The sequence below is a fragment of the Nesoenas mayeri genome, assembly GCF_963082525.1.
Source record: "Nesoenas mayeri genome assembly, chromosome: 25".
NCBI classification, from domain to species: Eukaryota; Metazoa; Chordata; class Aves; order Columbiformes; family Columbidae; genus Nesoenas; species Nesoenas mayeri.
Window position 1 is genome coordinate 4,651,147 of NC_137549.1, and position 22,961 is coordinate 4,674,107.

General features: G+C 42.6%; 1 protein-coding gene across 1 annotated transcript in view; it reads left to right on the top strand.

Annotated features, from left to right (window-relative positions):
• Positions 1-3,309: 3,309 nt before the first annotated feature.
• MYO9B (myosin IXB) overlaps positions 3,310-22,961 on the top strand; it is a 33,460-nt gene continuing 13,808 nt past the window's right edge. The window contains exons 1-17 of the mRNA XM_080359092.1: positions 3,310-4,526; positions 10,954-11,048; positions 12,658-12,720; positions 12,847-12,946; positions 13,092-13,192; positions 13,414-13,543; positions 14,274-14,363; positions 14,580-14,696; positions 14,959-15,093; positions 16,489-16,610; positions 17,194-17,335; positions 17,602-17,797; positions 18,906-18,981; positions 19,388-19,477; positions 20,466-20,576; positions 22,153-22,192; positions 22,690-22,812. Coding sequence (XP_080215218.1) covers positions 3,690-4,526; positions 10,954-11,048; positions 12,658-12,720; positions 12,847-12,946; positions 13,092-13,192; positions 13,414-13,543; positions 14,274-14,363; positions 14,580-14,696; positions 14,959-15,093; positions 16,489-16,610; positions 17,194-17,335; positions 17,602-17,797; positions 18,906-18,981; positions 19,388-19,477; positions 20,466-20,576; positions 22,153-22,192; positions 22,690-22,812 — 2,568 coding nt within the window. The 5' untranslated portion in view covers positions 3,310-3,689. The remainder of the gene's footprint in view (positions 4,527-10,953; positions 11,049-12,657; positions 12,721-12,846; positions 12,947-13,091; positions 13,193-13,413; positions 13,544-14,273; positions 14,364-14,579; positions 14,697-14,958; positions 15,094-16,488; positions 16,611-17,193; positions 17,336-17,601; positions 17,798-18,905; positions 18,982-19,387; positions 19,478-20,465; positions 20,577-22,152; positions 22,193-22,689; positions 22,813-22,961) is intronic.

A 22,961-nucleotide genomic window follows, 5' to 3' on the forward strand; every position in this document is an offset into this window, starting at 1 on the left:
GACCTGTATGGTTTCATTATTACCTTCTACTCTTGTATTTTTCTTCCAGTATTCTTTTTTTTGCACCTGGATTCAGGCTTGTGCTTCCTTGATGAGCCAAATTATGTTGAATAAATATTTCAATTGCTTAGGAATTCCCTAAGTTATCGGCGATCATATAATTAGAAGGTATCATTGTAATCACCTGTTCAGACCACTTTTGACATGAATGAGAGGGGGCTGGCCACTTGGGGAGAATATCAGGCTGTTGTCAGAGGGTGTAGGGAGGTAACTAGGAAAGCTCAGGCCTCCTTAGAATTAAACCTGGCAAGAGGGGTCAAGGACAACAGGAAGAGCTTTTTCCAATCCGTGGCACATTAAATTAACAGCAGAGGCAATGTGGGCCCACTGAACAATGTGGGTGCCCTGCTGACAGAAGATACAGAGAAGGCAGAGTCACCGAATGCCTTGTCTCTGTAGAGACAAATGTAGAGTCTTGCATCTGGGTAGGAACAACCCCAGGAACAACCCCTGACCTAAGTTGAATACTGGGACTCATTAGGTAACCAGCTTATAATTTGTTCAGTGTATTCTCCTTTGCTTTTATGTTCCAATTTGTGGATTGAAATATTGTTTAGCATGAAGTCAGAGGTATACCAAAGTCTGTATCTTTTAGAGCGGTATTATCAGCAAAGAAATTTGATATCCTTTCTAAGACAATAACAAGTAGTTGGAGACCAGTAAGTTTTCCTCAAACCTCCGTAGTGACTAAATATTCTTATTCTGGTTCTTGGATAGAAGAATTTAAGCATCATATTATTTCTTCTTGCGCTCACGTAGCGCATTTTCAGCTAGATAAACTGCGTGACAAAAGCAGAATTGGTTAAAAGGCATTAGCAGTAATTGAGCGCTACTCTTCCTTAAATGACTTTTAGAATTTAATATTTTTCTTCTTAAAGTCTCATGATCAGTATTAAATTATACAAAATAGGGTATCTATTTTGAGTTGTTGGATGCAAGAGCAGTCTTAAAGCTCTGTGCTGTTGACAGCAAGCAAGTAGTGTCTGGATTTCATATCTGCTTAAAACGGGGCACTGTTGTGCGGGCTGCCTTTCTGTTTCCTGCTGATGTGACTGTGCATTGAAATAATGTTTCAGCAAGTTCCTTCTACTGTAGATTATCTTCCAAATAATTCCTATAGGGTGATGGGTGCCTACTTGAGCTTCCATTGAGTCGTGTGACTGCACAGTTTAGACATCTGTATGTAGCATAAATACATTAAGGTTGATGTTTGCATGTTGCTTTGTAAGAAATCTGTTGTTTCCAGGATGAGAGGGCTTTTTCTTTCTAGCTTTTCAGTCGTACACACCTGAGCAGACACTACCAGCTATTGCATTGCTGCTTACTGTAACTGGCCTGGGTCTTTCACCGGTAGAGAAGAGGCCGTTTGTGTTCCGGTTTCCTCTTTGGAAAGTCTGCTATGGGAGTCTTGAGCAACACACCAGATCTTGGTAGAACATGAGATGAAGTTAGGAAACGTGTGTTTGCAAAGCCAGAGGTCAGCACCTGGGCTCAGCTCTTCTGTGTGGGCAGAAAGTCGGTGCCGTGCTCCTTAGGGTGCTGTTTTGGTGACAGTGCTCCCAAGGGGACTTCCTCTATCGTACCAGACTGTGTGTCTGAAACTAATTGCTGAGGGGAGAAATAAAAAAGGAAGTTTGCACTAGCCTGTCTGCCTTGGACGGGCTGGGGGGCTGGAAGGAAAGTGGTAACTGTTCTTTTTGTCTGTGCTCTGGAGTGATCTTCCCCATAAGCAGCAGTCTGCTGGAGGTTCTACTGTACATTAAAGTGCTTGAGCTTCTATAGGCTAAGAATTCTTTACACTTGCATAATTGCTTCAGACTTATTAGCTAGCGGCCAATGATAATTATAGGAAGTGGAGAGGGGCCTTTGAGCTCACTGGTCCATCCTTCTGTGTGACCAAGTTCTTGCCATAAGCTCTCCTTAATGAATGAAGGATGAAATTTAATAGGGAAAAAAAACCCCAGCCGTTCTCGGAGGGATCATAGTGCTTGACCAGAGATGTGCTGTGGTTCGCCTTGCTGTCTGTGGCTTGCTCAGCCTTCCTTTTGATGAGTAGCCACTAAAAATTATCCTGCTTGCATAACAATGTCTTCTGTAAGCTTGCTATTCAGAGTTCCCTTAAAGCGTGGTTCTCTACTTTGAGGCTGTTCATGAGGCAGAACTCTGTCATAAGTTTCTGTGAAGTGATTCATTCCTTGCAGTGGAAGTGGCAGCTAAATGCTTCCCACTCTACTGATTTTAATTTGAAATGATTGCTCTCTGTGGCCTTATGCAAGTTCCTGTGCAGTTGCTTAGTGGCAAAAAGCAACTTCACTGGCATTTCTCTGCCTTTTTTGTTTTATATAGTCAGCGTGTAACTGTATAATTGAAAGACTTTGTTCTTGAAACAAAACTGGAACTGATATTCTGGGTATGAAGTTCTACAGACTCTTGAAACAAAGGGGGTGCTTCATTATCCGCCTCCTTTTACTTCTCCTTTACCCGTTGAACTAGAGCAGTGTAAGCAAACCTGGTCCTGGTGATCTGGATGTACTGAGTCACGGCCGAGGGAAGAATCACTGGCAAAGGCACAGAGTGTTACTGAGTGTAGAGACTTTTAACTTGACGGTAAGGAGGAGGTTGATTTCCGTGAGGTCGATGTTAGGTTGAAATTAGATTGCTGGCCTGCATCAGGGATGAAAGGAGGAAAAAACCATCAGAAGGGAATGGTTTTTGGAGCCTCTGTGACAGATATAAAGGCTCCCGAATGAAGTGGGTTATTTGGGATCTTGTTAACTGAACTGATAAGTAGTTGCAATAAGATTAATTTTACTTCGTTGCCTAAAATGGAAGATAAAGCATGTTCAGACCTTTCTGTACCAAGGATGTGGTTCACTGAAGTGAAATTAGCAGTCTGTCTGGGTACCTTTTGCATGTTCAAGAAATCACCGGTGTGCAGGGTTGGAAGGAGCTGACGGCAGGATCTGCACTGGGGTAAATACTGTACCTGACTTGTACCTTTCATGAAAAGAAGTCAGTGGGGGAAATGAAAAAAAAAAGTGTGGATCTCGGTGCTGTAACCATCCTCCTCCTTGCAGCTGTGCTCTGCTTCTCCTGCTGCGTTCCTGCCTGCTCCGAACCTGCGCTGCTGATTTCAGTACCGATCAAAGCCCGTTTCCACCTCAAGTCGCTTGTGCAGCTTTAAGGGAGGGTTTATGTGGGAGTCTGAATAAATGTTTCTGCAGCCATACAGTGAACCAGGTCAGGGAAATGATCTGGGTTAAAACTAACCTTGGGGAAAGAAGGAAGTTTTAATGTGGACATTTATCCCAGTGTGTTGCCATAACAGGGAGGAAGGGATGGCAGGGGAATAGAAGGAAGAGTGAAAAGAGGGCAGGTGTTGTGACAGCTATCCACTGCCTGAGACGGGCTAAACAGGCTTAATAGCACTAATGTGCACGAATAGTGCATTTGTTCTTTAATAATTGGCTATCTACTTTATTCTCATCCTTCAGAAAACAGTACCATGCCCTAAGACCTCTTGTACGCATATTTTTTTTAACTCCTGACATCTTTATTTTTCTTTTTTTTAGACAATGGGCACTGCATATTAAGCAGAGGTGGAAGACTGAAGCCCATTTGGGGGCAGAATGAGTTTGAAAGATGCTGAAAGTGCAGTTTGCCAGGCAAAGGCAGCCTATAATCTTCATATTTACCCCCAGCTCTCGACAGAAAGTGCTCCCTGCTGCAAAGTGACAGCAAACAAGGACAGCACGGCTTCAGATGTCATCAAGGACGTGATTAATATCTTAAACCTGGATGTCTCAAAACATTACGTGCTGGTGGAGGTGAAAGAAACGGGTGGTGAAGAATGGGTACTTGATGTAAATGATTCTCCTGTTCATAGGGTTTTACTTTGGCCTCGTCGCGCTCAGGATGAGCATCCCCAAAAGGATGGGTACTACTTTCTTTTACAAGAGAGGAACACTGATGGGACCATCAAATATGTCCAGATGCAATTGCTTTCCAAGGAGACAGATGCTCGGCGGTTGGTTGAAAGGGGTTTTCTTCCATGGCATCAGGAGGACTTCGATGACTTGTGCAATCTGCCCAACTTAACGGAGACAACGCTCCTAGAGAATCTCAAATGCCGCTTTCTAAAGCACAAAATTTATACTTACGCAGGAAGTATTCTGATTGCAATTAACCCCTTCAAGTTCCTGCCCATTTATAATCCTAAATATGTCAAGATGTATGAGAATCATCAGCTTGGGAAGCTGGAACCTCATATTTTTGCCATTGCTGACGTGGCTTATCACACAATGCTTAAAAAACATGTGAATCAGTGCATAGTTATATCAGGGGAAAGTGGGTCTGGGAAAACTCAAAGCACAAACTTCTTAATTCACTGCCTCACGGCTCTGAGCCAGAAAGGGTACGCAAGTGGTGTGGAGAGAACTATTCTAGGAGCCGGACCAGTTCTGGAGGTAAATTGATGTTGAAATTGCCTTCTGTGAAAATTGTTTCTTGCAAACATCGAACAGCTGCTGTTGAATGCTACTTTGGAGAGTCGCCTACTTGGTTTAGGCTTTAAATATCACTGGGCTGTGCTGGTGCTTGGCTGTGTTGTCCCACTGCTTCTAATTGATTTTCCTTAATTCATCCTTCCATTCAGTTGACTTCCTGTTGCTTTTAATTTATATTTAACTTAACTTTCCACCACTAAACACTAACGTTCTGGGACAGAGGTTACCTGTGTTTTCCAGCTGAGAGTTTTGATGGCATTTCAATCAAACTGTAAGTAAATGTTTTCATAGAAAGACTGTTCCACTGAAACATTAACTGCTTAGTTTAATCGTGCCTTTGTGTGTAAGCATGTCCTGCAGCATTTTCATGAACTTGCTCTTTGAGGGAGTTATTTCCTTTCTACAATTGTTTGTGAAGAGGTCGACATTGGTAGTTGGGGAGAAAGTGTGAGGTGGTTTCGGCTTTTGATTGCTACAGCATTTCTAACAGAAAGCAAAACTAAATGTGCGGGAAGGGGCACAGCGGATCTTGCTTTAGGTATCAGCAGGACAAACTTAATCTGATCTTTTAGACTTGAGCCTCTCCTTATTGCTTGCATCTGAAAGAAAAAACACTGAAAATCTGGATACAGGTAATGGTCACCCGCAGTAAAATCTTCAACAGCAAGGAGCCCAAACACAGCTTTAAATATTCTCCAATGTAACAACAGTTTCATTTGAAAAAAGGCAAGCTTTTTAGATAAAATGTGAAAAAGCAATGAAGTTAAACTTTAAAATGTGTTAAATTTATAACTGCGATTTGGAAGCTTTTTAAAGAATGAGGAAAAGATGCGAGTTCTTTTTTGCCTTCCTTTCTGCTGCTTGAAAGAAGAAGTAAAATAGTTTGAGGTTTGTTGGTTGCTGGAGTTCAAGTTTGCAGCTCTAAACAGAAAACAGGAAGGGGTCACTGTGGAAAGCGCTGGTTGATCAGCTGATCTCTCTGCCTTTGGTACAATTAACTGTTTCAGATCCTTCTTTACCAGCCACAGTACAGCTGTGTCAAACCAGGTAGAGACATAAAACCTGGCGTCGCGGTTTACTTGGTGGATGAGAAATGCACATAGCTTCAAAATTCAAATTCGTAACTTTGCTGGGGTTGCAGGTAGATATTGTGTGTGTCTGGAAATGTGGCAGGAGCAGGATAGCGAGCATAATTGCAACCCTGGACTTCAGCAGGGCAAACTTTGGCCTTTTCAAGCAATTGCTGGGGGAAATCCCATGGGCAAGGCTGCTTGAAGATAAAGGGGCACCAGATGCTGAAGGGAGTGGAGCATCTCCCATGTGAGGAAAGGCTGAGGGAGCTGGGGCTCTGGAGCTGGACAAGAGGACACTGAGGGGGGACTCATTCATGGAGATCAATATGGAAAGGGAGAGTGTCAGGAGGATGGAGCCAGGCTCTTCTGGTGACAACCAGTGACAGGACAAGGGGTGATGGGTTCAAACTGGAACACAAGAGATTCCACTTAAATTTGAGAAGAAACTTGTTCGTAGTGAGGGTGTCAGAGCCTGGCCCAGGCTGCCCAGGGGGGTTGTGGAGTCTCCTTCTGTGCAGACATTCCAACCCGCCTGGACACCTTCCTGTGTAACCTCACCTGGGTGTTCCTGCTCCATGGGGGGATTGCACTGGATGAGCTTTTTGAGGTCCCTTCCAGCCCCTCACATTCTGGGATAAAGAGACATCAGTGATTTTTCTGCAGTAAGATTTGCTGTCATAAGTACTACAACTTTGTCAGGCTTCTACTGAGCATTTCATGAGAAAATAGTCATGCTAGCTGGAAATACAATGTCTGATTGAAAGCTTAGTTTGCATACCCGCCAAATGGATTCTAACATGGCTGTTAGATCACATATTGTCTAAAATGTGAGTCTTTTTTCTCAAATTCTCAGAGACAATTCTCACTTTCCTGCTTTGGGGGTGTCTGTCAGTCACAAATTGATTCGTTTGGCTTACACTGAAGTTTCCACGTTTCCTGATATGGATGGATGCTCTTGTGTAATTCCAGTCACTAAGCGTAATTTTAAAAAACCAAATAAAGTCTTGCTCTTGGGGAGGAATGCACGAAAAGTTTACTCTGCTTTGTGGAAGTTAAAGTGATGACAAACTATTCTGTTCGAGTTGGTCACTTCTAAATCCAATGCAGTGACTCATTTGGGTTTTTTCTTAAGGGAACTAAAGTCGTACAAGGGAATTTTTCTGCAATGGATGTTTCAGGGGATTTTTTTGCATGAACAGTTTTTAGTGTGCCTGGACTAGTTGAGAATGGCCTATTTAATTCTGAAATTTTATTTTGAGTCCTTATGAAAGCTGAAAATGTGCTCTTAACTGAAGTCTGTTTCCCCAACTCTTATGGTGTAGAAGTTGGTTGCATTTTGGCTCAGAGCTTCCCCTTTTTAGTGACCTCTTATGGTTCTGACACCCAAGTAAAATGTGTGTTTATAGACTGAACTTTTGTAAAAGTTCAAGGAGCAGTTAGGCAGTGTGGACATCCATCAATCCATGGGTCCGGATGGGATGCACCTGCGGTGCTGAGGGCATTGCTGGACCTCTCTCCATCATCTTTGCCAAGTCTTGGGAAGTGGGAGAGGTGCCTGAGGACTGGAGGAAAGCAAATGTCACTCCAGTCTGCAAAAAGGGCAGGAAGGAGGACCCGGTGAACCATAGACCGGTCAGCATCACCTCCATCCCTGGGCAACTGGTGGAACGACTTCTCCTTGGTGCCATCTCAAGGCCTATCAGGGATATATAAAGAAAGAATTCCCCGAATGTCAGAGATTGGAAGGGATTAATTAATATTGACAGCACAGTCAGGGCTGGGGGATGAGATTTTCTAGAACTCAGCCTATTAAAAAGCTTGTTAAATATCATTGTAGAAAGTAAACTTTCATGCTTGACAGTTCTATGGAAAACAGAGTAAAGCAATTTACTGTCAGCTCTGTTTTCTTTATTCCAGTCCCATTGTGCTTGTGGTTTTGGTGTAAGATGGACTGAAGCTGAGTGGTGCTGCAGCTCTGGTTTTCATTTGATTTGCCCTAGAAGTCTGCATATATATTTAGTGGGTGTAGTCTGTTCTATTTAAGGGAAAGTAGTTGTTTTGAGGCTATTATCTGCATGTGTTTGTTTTAAGAATCACAATCAGAGGAGGAATGGAACTTCCTTTTTCCATTTGGTTGGATGTTCCTGGGTTTTTTTGGTAGAAATGTGCTGTTGTGTAATTTTCCCTGCTGCACACACCTCTTGGGGGGAAAATCACCTTGTCCTTTATACAGCCTTATCATGTGGCTTGCTGGACCTCCCCAGGACTTCGAACAACGTCCAGCGTTGCAAAACTGTCCTGAATGTTGCAACGCTGGTGATAATGAGTGGAGATTTTGCAGCATGTTTGTGATGACCACTACAAAAGCGAGTTCAGCTCTCAAGTCCTCGTTTCCTCCTCCAGGGTGTGTGATTTGAGTCTTCAGAGTCATTTGGCACACGAAAAGACAGGTCTGTGCCGCAATGGCTCTGCTGTGGAGCGCAGTGGTTTGCGTAGAAGATTTGGGCAGTCCTTACAAAAGAATTAAGTGCGATTTTCAGTTGTGTTCCTGAGGTAGGCATTAGATCCGTGTGGTTTGGGCTTGTCTTCTTACAGCAAATAAAAGGATTTGGGTTTTTTCCCCCCCTAATACTTGTAAAGCTGTCACTGTCGTGGGAGTTTGGAGCAGCAGACTCCAGTTCATCCTCTTGCGTTGCGAGGTAAGAGGACGGGTTGGATGAGCTTCCTGCCAGCCTTGGGCTATTTTTGACTCGCTCTCTTTTTATGTAGCTACTGTTCTGCACTGGAGAGGGTTCCGTTTAGTTGTTCATTTTCATCTTTCTCCTCATGGACTCGTCAGGGAAAACATTTAATGGGCTTGGTTATATAAACAATTATTTCTCTTTAACTGAGATTCTCTTGTCCCCTCACACCTTCCAAATTGATTTTGCAAAGCAAAGGAAAGGCAAACTAGGGTGATATTTTAGTTGAATTTGAGCTACGTATAGAGTAGCTGGCTAGAATCATCTGTGAAAGCTGCTTGCCATGCAGAGCAATGGCTGGATAACAAGGGAACTTAATTCTTACCTGTAATCCTTTTTCTGTAGGGTAAAGCTACAGCAGATGAAAGATACCTACCTGCCAAACAGCGAAATAGTTAACATTTCCAATTTTTGCACCGTTCTGATTTTAGGTGAGAATATCACTTATACAGTTAGTTCGTCCAAGTGTATTGAAGGATATGGTAGCAGTGATTAGCGTTTAATGTTAAAAATTCCCCACCCAGAATGTCAGGGGACTTGGAATACTCTTTAAAAACTTGTAAATGTTAAAGACTCTTCAGAGAAAACCATTCAGTGCATGAAAACTTTCCTAAAAACTGATAATATTAAATCAGCTTTTAAGAATTTGCTGTATGCTTTGACTAAATACCAGACACATGAGGTCATAAGAGCCTTTAGTTTTAAACTGTATTCATTACTTACATGAGTAATCAGCGAGAGAAGTTCTTCAGGAAGCCTGGGCTATGGGATTTCTTAACTCCCTAATGCCAAAAATATTTCTTGTTAAAAAGCCATGTGGCCAATGTAGCTACGCTGTGTTTCTTGAATCAAGTAAACTGATAGTTAACTGGGGGCTTAAATTAAAAAACTTTTTAGAGATGAAGTTATTCCAGAATCAATTTGCAAGTCCAAATTGTTCACCCCGAGGGATTCCTGCCGACTTGGCCGGTGTTGCACAGAGAGGAAGATGGTTTGGATTTACGAAGCAGACAACTTGCTGTGCTGACCCTTTGGGCTCCCACTTTAGGTGTTGGTGTTTGCAAGGAGTTGACCTGGATTTCATGCAGCCATTAATGTGCGTGTATATGCAAAACGAGCTCTAAAAAAGAAATACATCTGGGTGATAACTTGGACACAAATCCTCTTTTCAGAAACCCATCGACTTCTCTGAAGTTACAGCAGAAAATCACCCGGTAGGTTCTCACTCATATTCCTTTAGGTCAGAAATAGCAGCTGTCTGAGGAATGATGGAGATTCTCCCAGTTGATAAGAAGTTTCTTGGACTCTGGGTGCTCAGCTGCTGACAGAAAAATCTGCTCGTAAGAACTTGGAGAGCCGGTTCTGGAAACAGTGATCCAGGAGAGAGGAAAAAACAGAGGGAGAGAAGAATTTCAATATACAGACAATATGACTGCTGTGAAAACAGTTCTCCCCTGGGATATACACCATACCTGGGCCGTTTGATCTCTAACCAGCTCAGTTCTTGTTGTGTACAGTATTCATGTGTCCATCGCTCTCCGGGTGTGTGGAGGAAGAGGGTGGCACTTGTGTGAAATCATTCCACAAATGTTCTATATTAGGGGAGGCGGATTTCCTAGGGGAGGCCTTAATTGCTCGGAGCTCCAAGAGGAAACGTCTGTGGCGCTGGTGACGGTTCGCACCGCACGGTGGACTTTGCCAAACAACTGCATTTTGCACAGGGTTTCTTCTCCGGGTGCTGGGTTGCCCCCTGCGTGTGTTAAGGATGAGACATTTCTCCTGACCTGAGAAGACAATAGTTAAGAGTTGATAAAGTTCAAGATATTCCCAATAACTAAGTCTACTGTACTTTTAGATGTAGTAAGTTATCTTTATAGCTCTAAAGCGTGGCTAACGCAGAGGATATTTTGTGTTCCGTGTGTACTAGCAGCTATCAGAGGGCTTATGATACAGGCAGAAGAGTTAAAGATGCACAATCAGGTTTTGTGCCATTCCTGGTGTTTCCCCTTTCCTCTTGATAAACCCCCATTTGTCCGTGTTGGCGGCCGAGTTCGCTGCCCGCTGACTGTGACGCAGCTCTGTAAACCAAAGGTTTTCTGTTTGTCTTTTTCCTGTCCCTTGAATACACAATTTGCAAATTCATGGGCTGACTTTATAAATAAGATCTTGATGTTCTGTTCTCACTTAAAGAAAAACTGTGCTCGTTGTGAAATGTTTGAGTGGGAGCAATACATTGGGGAACAGACATAGTTTATGGCTTTTCCATGGGAGAGGCAATTCCATGATAATTGTGCTGTCCTACCTAATATCCTCGCTAACGTCGTAATTGTTAGTGAGTGAGGCTGACTTGCCCTCCAAAATATTATTGCATGGGGCAAATAATAGGTATATTTAGTCCTGTGAGGACCAGTGGAGGCTTCTTCAGTTGCCGTTTGCCATCTGTGCTGCCATCCCGGTCGTGTTCAGGGTTCATCCTGTGAATGCTGGGCCTGAACAGTGAGGAGAAGAGCTTGCAAAGCTCTGTGGTGACGTATTTAGTTTAATTGAAAATTAACCTATTTTGCTTTATTACAGGCATTTGGAAATGCAAAAACAGCACATAACAATAACTCCAGTCGTTTTGGAAAGTTTATTCAAGTCAACTATTTAGAGAACGGTGTTGTCCGAGGGTAAGTACGGTCTGAGGTTCCTCTGGGGTTGATCTCTGTGCTTGTAGGGGTTGGTGAAAACTGTTGTACGCAGAATTCTGCCTTATTGAGACTCTGCTCTTGTGAGAACATCTAACTGAGCTCTGCAGAATAACCAGGCGATACATAATATTCTTACCCTGCTGTACAACCAGATCAGGTTAAGAATTTGACTGTTGCTGCATCTTGTACCTTCACGCTAAACGAAGGATTTTCTCATAACACTGTTGTCCTCTCCCTTCTGCTATTAAAACCAGAAGATGTGAATTTTTAAGAGGCGATGGAGAGAAGTGAAATAGATTTGAGGAAGCCATTTTAAATGCTACAATATTATATTACACCGAGGCACGCAGCATGGGGAATAAACAGGAGGAGTTAGAAACCTGTGTTAGGGCAGGAAATGATGACCTGGTGGCAATTCTGGGGACATGGTGGGACAGCACACATGGCTGGAATGTGCTCATGGATGGCCGTGTCCTTTTCAGGAGAGACAGGCCAGCCAGGCGTGGTGGTGGAATTGCTCTTTATGTGAGAGCGCAACTACAATGTATTGAGTATTGTCCAGGCATGGCTGAGGAGCGAGTTAAGAGTCTATGGGTGAAAGCGAAGGGGCATGCTGGCAAGGGTGATGCTATTGTGGGAAATTTTTCATCTCTTGCTTTGTAAAACGCAGCTTAAATTTTTAATGCTTGCGTCTGCACAAATTGCACCAGTCACACATTGTCAGGATGGGCCTGTGCTGGTTGAGGCGTGATGCTGCGACCCAGCGCTGGTGCAGAGTTCTGCCCCGTACCATCAGCAGAGTCTTGCTGCACTGTGGAGCATCCCTAACAACCCCTGACTTTGTTCTCTTTCCTTTGGATCATCTTCGTCCTTGCAGTTTAACATAAACAACGGGGCACTCTGTCCCACATTTTCTCGGAGTGTTATTCTGAACACAACTGGTGTCTTTTCAGATCGTGGCGCACCAGCTCACAAGGTTGCTACAGTTTGAATATGCTTGTTTTGTCTTCAGCATGAGAGAAAGCTACTCAAACTTTGGCCTTGTTCATTATATCCCACGTCAAGGAATTTATATAATTATGTAGGAGATTTTGTCAAAATATAAGGGGTTTTCTGGCTGGCTACCTTCTGGTTTTGGCGAATGTACATATTGTCCTAAATTCCAGCGAATTTTTCAGATTGACAATCAGGTAGTTGTCCAGTATATTTTGGGGCTCCTGTAGGCTGTGCATTCCTTGTCAGATAACTGTTAATCTCGGGATACAGAACAGATTGTTAGCGCCATGCAGATCTTGTTTCTGCTTAGAGTTCTTCATCAGCACTTTTCTAGCTTCATCTCCCTCTTTCCAGTTATGTCTACCAAAACCAAGCACTGAACGCAGGTGGTTTTGGGGCATTTCTCTTTGCTCCAGTTACAGTATAGAGCATACTGAAATTTTAGTTGAGGTTTAAGACGGCGACTCCGCTATTCTCTTGTATATTTTAGCGCAGGTTTGTTATTGAAACTCTCTTGGCGGTTGCTATCTGATGTTTCGTGACAGCTTTTCTTTTGCCCTCATGGTTTTTTTCCCTTTTTGCATCTCTTCAGGGCTGTTGTCGAGAAATACCTGCTTGAAAAATCTCGTCTGGTTTCTCAAGAGAAAGATGAAAGGTAAGAGATGAATATAGTCTACTAACACAGTTATAGTCAATGCAAGAGTTTAAAAGCATCTCAAGTATATAGAATAAAAGAAAAATCATTATATTTTCATGAAAGAGAAATACATTGACTTTGTAGGAACTACCACGTCTTTTATTATTTGCTACTTGGAGTCAACGAGGAGGAGCGTAAAGAATTTCACCTCAAGCAACCTGAAGATTATTTCTACCTCAATCAGGTAATCTGTGACCGGGATTTACAAATGTGTCGGATGTGTTGTCTGTCTTGTGTTAAAGGTAAAAGAAAGCAGAAGAGATTCCACTTGTTTTCTTGTGATGTTTGTACTTTGTTTTTTGCCTTTAATTGTGGGTGGCTCTTCACAGCATAACTTGAAAATTGAAGATGGGGAAGATCTCCGCCATGACTTTGAAAGGTTAAAACAAGCCATGGAGATGGTTGGCTTCCTTTCAGCAACAAAAAAACAGTGAGTAGAACCCTTGAAGCTCTTGTTACTGATAGCTGGTTAATGTTCTTGGATGGCAATAAACCGTGGATGCGTGGGGATCACGTTTAGTTGAACGGGAAGCAAGGAGAGCGTAGTATTTGAGGCGTACGGACAAGTTCTTGAAGCAGGATTAAGTCCGCTAGCCTGTTGTAATGAACTCGTAAGAAGAATTCTTCTAAAGTTCCATTTTTCTTCCTTAGGATTTTTTCAATACTTTCAGCTATTCTTTATTTGGGCAACATCACGTACAAGAAGAAAGCAACAGGTCGTGAAGAAGGGTTGGAAGTGGGACCTCCCGAAGTGCTGGACATTCTTTCCCAGCTTTTGAAAGTAGAGTATTTCTCTTCAGCTCTGTTTGATCTTATTGTCATGGGGGAAAGTTAAGGGGCAGGCTGGCAGGGGTGGTACTATTGTGGGTGTCTATTCTAGGCCACCAGATCAGGGTGAGGAAGTTGACGAGGCCTCTGCAAACAGCTGAGAGCAGCCTCACAGCCACAGCCCTGGTTGTGCTGGGGGATTTGAACTCCCCTGCTGTTTGCTGGAAGACTCGGCTGGGCAGCCCCAGTCCAGGAGGTTCCTGCTCCATGGGGGGATTGCACTGGATGAGCTTTCCATGTCCCTTCAACCCTGGACATTCTGGGATTCTGTGATTCTGCTTCCACATTTTACTTGACTATCTTGTTGCCTCATTTGCTTTATCTAGATCCACAGCATTTATCTTGTGAGAGGCGAAAGGGGTGAAATCGCTGCAATTATTTGTGTTAGAGATGGAATCTAGCCCATAGCGTGGAAGTAGAATTTGTTTATTCAGTAATCATAGAGCCAAGCAGGAGTTAATTTGCTGGATTTGTGTTCTTGGCCACCACAGGGAAACATCTGAATGCATCTAAGCTGAGAATAATTTGAAGAAGTTGAGGACTAAAGATTTTGAGTTGTAAAGCTATTGATAAAATGTAGCTGTTGTGAAAGAACGTACATTTCTCTGAGGACGCTGCTGTTGCCATCAGGTCACTCATTGGCGAGTCTGAGGGTGACAATAACTCTTGTTCTTGTTTTGAAGGTGAAACGAGAAATTCTAGTAGAAGTGCTAACAAAAAGAAAAACTGTGACTGCCAATGATAAGCTTATTTTGCCATATAGTCTCAATGAGGTGAGTAGAAGAACTCTAGCAGTGTTATTTTAAATGCTTAGACTTGCTCTTCAGGCTCCAAAAGGCTAATACGGCACGCTTTCACGTTTAGAAGTTAGCGCTAAAGGAAAATTGTAGTTTGATTTATCTCTGCTGGGATTGGAGCCTTCGAGTGACACTGCTCTGAAATAGAAATGCTCTTTTTAAACCAAGTTCTGAACGTTGTTTCATCTCCAGGCGATAACAGCTCGTGATTCGATGGCCAAGTCCTTATACAGTGCCCTGTTTGATTGGATTGTGCTGCGAATTAACCATGCGCTCCTTAATAAGAAGGACATGGAGGAATCTGTTACAGTAAGTTTCTCACAAGAATGAGTCTCTATAGCCAGTTGTGTATTTGGAGCTCTCAGAGAATCCTACAGATGGCGTGGTCAGGTATCTGGGACAGGTTTTGATTCTTCTGAAGTCCCTGGTAAATTGCTTGATAACATTTAATTATCTCTGTTTTCACAATAGACAAAACCATTAAATATTAAAAATCTTGTTGCGAAACCACAGTGCTTTTTGTGCTGTGAAGTGACAGGTTGCTTAACTACATTTCCGCATCTCCTTTCAGTGTTTGTCCATTGGTGTACTTGATATTTTTGGATTTGAAGACTTCGAAACCAACAGCTTTGAGCAGTTCTGTATAAATTATGCAAATGAGCAGCTTCAGTATTATTTCAATCAGCATATTTTCAAATTGGAACAGGTAAGAAATTAGAGTTGCCGAAACAGAAGCTTTTTATCAAATGCTGATACATCATGCAAACTCAGCCACTATTCTGCCAACCCCCCTGGCTTGCTTGAGTGTATTGCCCAAAGTCTGAGTTAATTTGTGGTCTCCCCAGGGCAGAGCAGAGGGGCAGGAGAACCTCTCTGACCTACTGACCCCAAGATGGCACATGTGGTATTTCACCAACAATATGTAGATAACTCTAAACAAGCATTTTGAAGAAAACAAAATTACCAAATATACAACTTTTCTGTGTAAACATAGTGCTGATGTCCCTGTTCTGTAACTTGTGAGGGAAGCGGCCAGCCAGGCTAAGTAGAGTAAATAGTTACATTGTTTTCTTTTTTCTAATGCCATTTTTCCAAATCAGCTTAATCCTCGAATGACCCATTTCCTGTATCTCTGCGGCATGAGGGCCCTCGGGGGGATCTCTATATCTTTTTAAAGAAAGGCGTTTTTGTGTGTGGAAAATGGCGTTGCAGTTCTGTACTGTGGCGAGCACACTGAGCACTCTGTCGTTGGGCAGACTGAATTCTACCTATTTAAAAATAATCCATTTCTTGTCGTCGTCGTCATCAAGAACAGTGAGAGGTGCCCTTTGTCTTTGTTAAACATAAAACTTATTTGTTAAATTCCTGGGCAATATCTTTTTTTACATAAGCAACTTAGCATTACTGGGCTTATTTCTCCTGTAGGCATTTACAGCGTTAAGGAAAACTGATCTTTTGGCTCCATATTTTAATGGGCAGCTTGGCCTGTCAAGCATTTGCATTGTCATTTCAGCAGAAGAGCTTCGTGTTCTCAAAGAGCGCGCCACGTTTTCTGAACCGAAATGATACGCGTTGCTTCCTGAGGGAAGTTCTGCTCTCGATTTGTGGGGCTTACCTGCCTGTTCTGAAACTTCTGCTGTATGTTGTTTGACAATGGAATTTGGAAATTCTGGAAATTAATATTAAATATTTATCACTTTTCATAATACAAGAACTATGGAAGAGAAAAATAGGCTTAAATTCCTCCAATAAATGTTTCCCTAGGGTTTTAATGATGTACATGTCCCGTCTAATCCCAAGTTTGCGGACTGTCAGTGGATGGGAAGGCACAGCAAAACATTCTTTTGCCTGTTTTGGTTTTTAAATAGATTTACCCCAGGCATCCGCTGTTGAATGACTTGTCTAGATAGACCTTTGATCTGACCCAGTACTCCTGCTGTTCTGCTCTTATTTAGATACTTCTCCTTATTTTTGTTTCTGCTGCCTGTACTAACAAACTGAACTTGCTGTAGCTGTTCAAGGATATTTTTAAGCGCTTAGACCGCAGGACATGAAAGGTCAGGGCGCTGTACTGATGAGGGGCTTTTCTTGAGCTACACAGGAGGAATACAAGAGTGAAGGCATCACTTGGCACAATATTGACTATACTGATAATGTGGCCTGCATTCACTTAATCAGCAAGAAGCCCACTGGCCTCTTCTATCTTCTGGATGAAGAAAGCAAGTAAGCAACAAACATCTTCTGGAACAAAATGTGTGGCTTGAGGAGGGAAGGACTGTGGGAGGGAACAGACATACAGCACAGGGCAGAGGAGAGGGATGTTGTGGGAAGCAAAGGGTCGCCTTGAACAATAATCTATCCTTGAGTTTGCTTCCAATGACCCCAGTGTGGTGCTGATATAAATCAACGCTAACATCGAACGTTGACTTAAGCACGCTTAAAAACTGTGACTTCTGTATTTTACCATGCAATTACAATTAAAGTAAAATGCATGTATGTAAGTCTTTGGAACATTAAGTAGCAAATATGTTAAATAGTTAACGTGGTGCCTAATTAAAATGAAATGGGAGGAAGCACTGACGTATGCTGGAAACCTCAGAATATTCTTCTACTTGTGGGTTTGCTCCAGAAATTAAGCCCATCTCTAGGATTCAAAGCAGCTGTGTAAGTCTGTTATAGCGTAGAGATCTCAGACAATAAAATACTTTCAGCCAGGATCAATAGACTCCTTAGTCTGTCACCTTTGCAGCTCAGTAAATGTACCGTATTTGAAAGACAGCTGACTGCTTTTGTTTTGTATTCCTAGTTTTCCACATGCCACCAACCAAACTCTACTTGCAAAATTCAAACAGCAGCACGAAGACAACAAGTTTTTTGTTGGAACGCCGGTGATGGAGCCTGCTTTTATTATTCGACACTTTGCTGGGAAAGTTAAATACCAGATAAAAGTAGGTGATAGATCTGATGGCCACAAAAAAAGAAGAAATTCTTACCTTTCTGATAGTTTTGTCGGAGTGTAGAAAATGTGCTGGGAATGGGCTGGGTCAGTTGTGTCCTCAGATGTAGGTTTTTTTGGTGGTGGTCTAGACTTGAGGATAACGCCTCCTATAGTTAGAATTATGTAGAATAATGAATCATTCTGAATAGCGATTACCACCTTGAGACAAAACACAGCGGTCTTGAGAGCTCGTGGTTCGCTGTTCCTGTTTTGCAGGATTTCAGAGAGAAAAATATGGATTACATGAGACCAGATATCGTTGCTTTGCTCCGAAGCAGCGACAGCGCTTACGTGCGGGAGCTGATCGGGATGGACCCCGTGGCCGTGTTCCGCTGGGCCGTGCTGCGCGCGGCCATTCGCGCCATGGCCGTCTTTGCAGAAGCTGGACGCCAGAGAGCTCAGAAGACCGCAGGTATGGCACGAAATCCAGAAACACTTTCAAACACCGGACAGTTGCTTAGTGCTCGGTGACAGAACCGGTTTACGGCAAAGGTTTGGAAACAATGAACATTATATCAGCACATCTGCGCATCTTGTTTGGACATAGAAATGAATTACCTGGAATTAACTGACAAAGCAAGGGGAGTTTTCAGATCCTTTGTTCAGTGTAATATATTGTAATGGCTATTCAAGTTCAACATGTTTTACAGTTTCCATATACTTTAAAGCTCTTACTGCAGCATCTCAAAAAAACCCCAAAACCACTGGGTGCAAGATTGTACCGTATGTTTTCTAAATACCAAAACAAAGCCTGAAGTAGATTTCTTTGGTTTAGAATTATGTCATTTCAGTGAGGATATCCTCACTTTAGTGAGTATTATCTTCTTCAGAGGATAAGAGATTTAGCTGCTGTAAGTGACATCTTAGCAATAACAACTCCATCCTGTAGAAATTAGAAGACCAAAGGAATCTCTAAAACCTGAAGATATAAAGCAGCATTTTGTTTTAGCATTTTAATCTACCTCCTGCATTTCCACTCTGAAACAGTAAAATAAAACCAGACATTCCCTGGTTTTGACAGAACAGCTCCGAAGAAAGAAAATTGTCCACATGTGGCCTTGCTTTGGTACTACTTGTGCAAATGGCTCAATGTTCACGCACCAAAGACGCTGTCGCTGTTTTACTGGAGACAATTCAGACGTGTTCCTCCAATAAGTGCACTGTTTCCAGCAGGCTGGGCCAAATTTGAAGCCGTATTTGTAAAAGCTGGGCAAAACATTACTAGTTCTAGTGCGTGCTCATCACCGGTTTTGATCTTCTCAGAGCTCCCTGAAGTTTCAAATGAATATTCAGGATTAAATAGTAATTCTGAAAAGCTTTTCTGAGCAGCTGCAGTTTGCTATCTGGCAGTTGGGAGTTTGAGAAACAAAGTGCTCTAGCTTGATAACTAAAGTACTAGACAAAAACTCCAGGGCCTTGGATAGATATTTTGCTTGTTATACTCAGTGTTTTGTGGTTGTTTTTAATGTGTTATGCTCATGTCTTTGTCAAAATTCAACCTGTTGATTATTTCATAACAGGAGTGGTACGTCAAGGACCCAGAGTTCCTCTTGGAGAACTCCAGAGATCAAATACACCAGTAGAAAAAGTTTATCGGTGAGAAACACATATTTAACCTGTGTCAAAGAAAAGTCCGAGTCACATTTTCGTAGATCAAATGTCAACTAGATCTTTTCACAGCAAGTTTTATTTCTTCTGTCTTGTTTTGTTTGGCCCTTTTAATATTATCAAAACAATACTCTAGCTTATTTTCAGCAAGACCAGGTACTACCAAATGTCAGTGACAGCCTCACTTCACTTATCCCTGACTTTCTGGCTTCTCTGTCCTTTGTTGCTGTGTGTTCCTCTGCACCCAGCCTGTGTCCCTGAGGGATTTCTAGGAGCCCTCATGTTTTTTGCAGCCCTATAACTTGATTAGGAGGCAGGACAAGCCCTATAGAGCTGCCTCCACCCATTTGCCTTTCGATGGGTTATTCAGGTTTTATACGTGTTCCTTTTGCAGCTGCTCAATGCTTGATTTCTCATTTGATTGTTCTGAGGATTTCGATATAAATGCTTTTGAAGACATCATTTCTTTTTATGAAAACAAGAAGTAAGTAGCACTAGGCTGGCATTTAGAGGCCAGGGAGGCACATGCCTGGACAGATTGACCTTCTGAGCGTGCTCTGTGTAAAAGTGACACACACACGAAGCAGTGACTTCTGCTGCTTCATAATTACTTCATCACAGACAGTCTCTGTCACCTGTGACAACTCAGAACTGAAGATACCATTGGGCTGAAAGGATTGGTCATGGCATAACGCATTTATTTCCTTGCCATATCTTAAACCAAAGTCTTGATGTTCAAAAATGTTCAGAGGTACCAAGGGGAGGAAGCAACTGTCTGTAATGATGTTGCTACCTCAGCGAGCAGCTCAGGGTGGTGATAGCATCCGACAACCAGAAGTGATTCTTACGCTTCTGTTATTTTTGGTTTGTGCCTCTCTGGAGAGTAAAGAAGGTAAGATCTGTGCAGAGACACTTCACAAGCACGGTGCATGCTTAAAATAATGGAGTCTGCCACAAATTAGGGACCATCCCAGGCTTACTTGGAAAAGCTAAACATGAATAAATTTGAAATGGAAATGAAAAACAAAATGTCATCAAATATTCCTGTGATGAGTAGTTTTTAACTTTTCCGGCAGTCAAATCTCTATATAAAACCATTTACTGCTTGATTATAAAGAAGCTTACGTTATCCGAAAAGGCTATTTAGCTTAAAATGTTCCTTGTGTATTAAGTACATTCTGCTAAATTTCTGTTTTCTGAATTGATGGCTCAAGAATTTACACAAAAAGGTGAAATTAGAGAATAAGTTTAGTATGAGACCCTGGTAATTCAATTTTAAGGCACTAACAGAAGAGAAAGTGCTGATCTGCCATCAGAATCATTCATGCTTAGGCAAAAGTAGCCTGGGATTGACCTGCTGCTGTTTGGCGCACACTTGGTGATGGGATCTCGGGTTTTAACTCCTTTCCCCCCCCACTGTCTCCTGGCTGTGTATCTGTTTGCCATCTCTGTTTTGCTGTGACTCATTTTAGAGACATGCATGAACAAATCATCGCAAGTATCAAAGGACTTCCCTGGCAGGGTGGGGATCCCTGCAAGCTGCTTCGGTCACTCAGTCGACTCCAACACCGCTCCCACTTCATGTGAGTTCTGGTGCTCGAGGTATTGCTTTGAAAGTGCAGCAAAAACCAAGCAGTAACTCCAGGCCGTTGAAAAGATACTTGCGCCAAGCTTGTCTTCTGCAAAAAAAGCTAAATAAGACAAAAAGAAAATAATTCCTTCTAAAAAAATATAAAGGCTTTGAGAACACTTTATCGCTTCGTTGCGTTAGCTGCAAGCCAAACCTACTTTTCATGTAAACTTGCTTGAAAACCCAAGTGTGTAGTACGGGCTTGTTGCAAAACATTTGACAATGAAATTGCTCACAAGTTATGATTAATGGTTTCCTGAAACCCAGGATGCTGATGATATTCCTGGGTTAAGTTTCTTTACGTGTGTACACCTATAGATGTGTAAGAAAATCATTCTGGTCCCTGATGTTTGTTGGAAGGACGACTTGGCCGGTCAGCCGCAGTCTAGGAGGTTCCTCCAGTGCCTTGATGAGAACTTTGTGATGCAAAGGGTGGAGGAGCCGACTAGAAGAGGTGCCTGCTGGACCTCATCCTCACTGACAAGGAGGGGCTGGTTGAAGCGGTAAAGGTTGAGGGCTGCCTTGGTTGCAGCGCCCATGAGATGGTGGAGTTCAGGATCTCCTGTGGCAGGAGCAGGACAGCAAGCAGAATTGCAACCCTGGACTTCAGCAGGGCAAACTTTGGCCTTTTCAGGCAATTGCTGGGGGAAATCCCATGGGCAAGGCTGCTTGAAGGTAAAGGGGCCCAAGATAGTTGGTTGGTTTCTACCGGGCACAAGATCAGAGCATCCCGACACGTAGGAAGTGAAGGAAGGGAGCCAGGAAACCTGTGTGGTTAAACAGGAGCTGCTGGGTGTGCTCAAGTGGGAGAGGAGAGTTTATAGATCATGCAAGGAGGGGCTGGCCACTTGGGGAGAATATCAGGCTGTTGTCAGAGGGTGTATGGATTCTGGGATTCTGTGATATAATAAATAAACGTGAAGTGAGTGGCGTGGAGCTGGAAGGTGCCTCACGTTATGGAGTTCACAGGTTCATGGTGTGGGGGTGTGAACTCCAGCCTGTTGGTGCCAGCTCGGGGTTTGCTGTGGGGCGAGAGCTGCGCCCAGGGCTGTGTGGCGCTGTGCTGATCTCAGACCCATCAGTTCCCAAGCGGAATGCTGGGCGTGGGTTGTCCTTCTGTGAGCAGTTAAGGGTTTTCCCAGCAGTTCTGGTACAGCAATAACTTCTGCATTTGGATGCGATAGTGCCTTAGTATCGTGATAAGAATTCAGTGTCTGTTGAGTTAGACAAATAGAAAAGCTTCCACAAGAGCACTCTGTGCAACAGTGCGGTTTTTAATAGCTTTACCTTTAGAGAAAACGTTTCACTTTTAAAAGCTTCCAATACCTACAGAATTAATTTAAAAACGAAGCAGTTTGCATTTCTGGCATCGGTCACTTGTGAGAGATGTGCACGAACACACCCGCTGCTCTTGTGCTGATTTCCTGCTGTCCTTATCTTGCCTCAGAAATTGCACCAACTTATTGTTTGCTGAAATCACCAAAAATTATGTGTGTTTTTTTCTTAAATGATCTTTAATGTTTTAACAGGAAAAGTAGAGGTACCAAACAAAAGCAGATCATTCCCAAGGTAAAGTTATTCAGGAAATTTCGTTTTCTTTTGTTTGTTTCTTTCACTTTGAACTTTCATTTTGATTGATAGAACTCATTTCAGAAAATACCGTTTCAAAGTGTAGGGAAGTTGTATCCTTTAACCTCTCGAACTTCCTTTTTGACAATCTAAATGATAAGTAATTGTTCACCTTTGTAACAAGAGCTGAACAGGAAAAAATTGTGAATTGGCATGTGTTTAACTAGACTAAAGATGCCATTTCTAATCGAGTTATGGAAGGCAAACAGAGTGTTTACGTAATTCACCTCATTCACCTTACACTCTTGGGATGGGACAATGTAAAAGTCTCACTCTTAAGAAGATTCTTTCGTCCAAAATAGAAGCAGTCAGGAAGTGTAACGTCGTTTAATGTGCAGCTCTAGGTAGTCGATTTGTTTTCTTCCTCACTTCGATGCAGATGGAAATATTTGCCCTTCAGTTAAGAGACTTTGTTGATTATGAAAACTTTCTTCTAGAACTTGCTGGATTCCAAGTCTCTGAAGCTCATTGTGAGCATGACCCTGCATGATCGAACCACGAAATCCCTCCTGCACCTACACAAAAAGAAGAAACCCCCCAGCATCAGTGCGCAGTTCCAGGTGGGTGCACCCTGACCTTGTGGGAACAGACCCTGGTCTGGTCTAGGCTGAGCTTGCTTGGAAGACAAGCTATTTTTTATTCCTCGGGTTCGTTTAAAGCAAGGTTCATTACTTGATTAAGGTTAGACTACATTTAGAGATCACCGTTA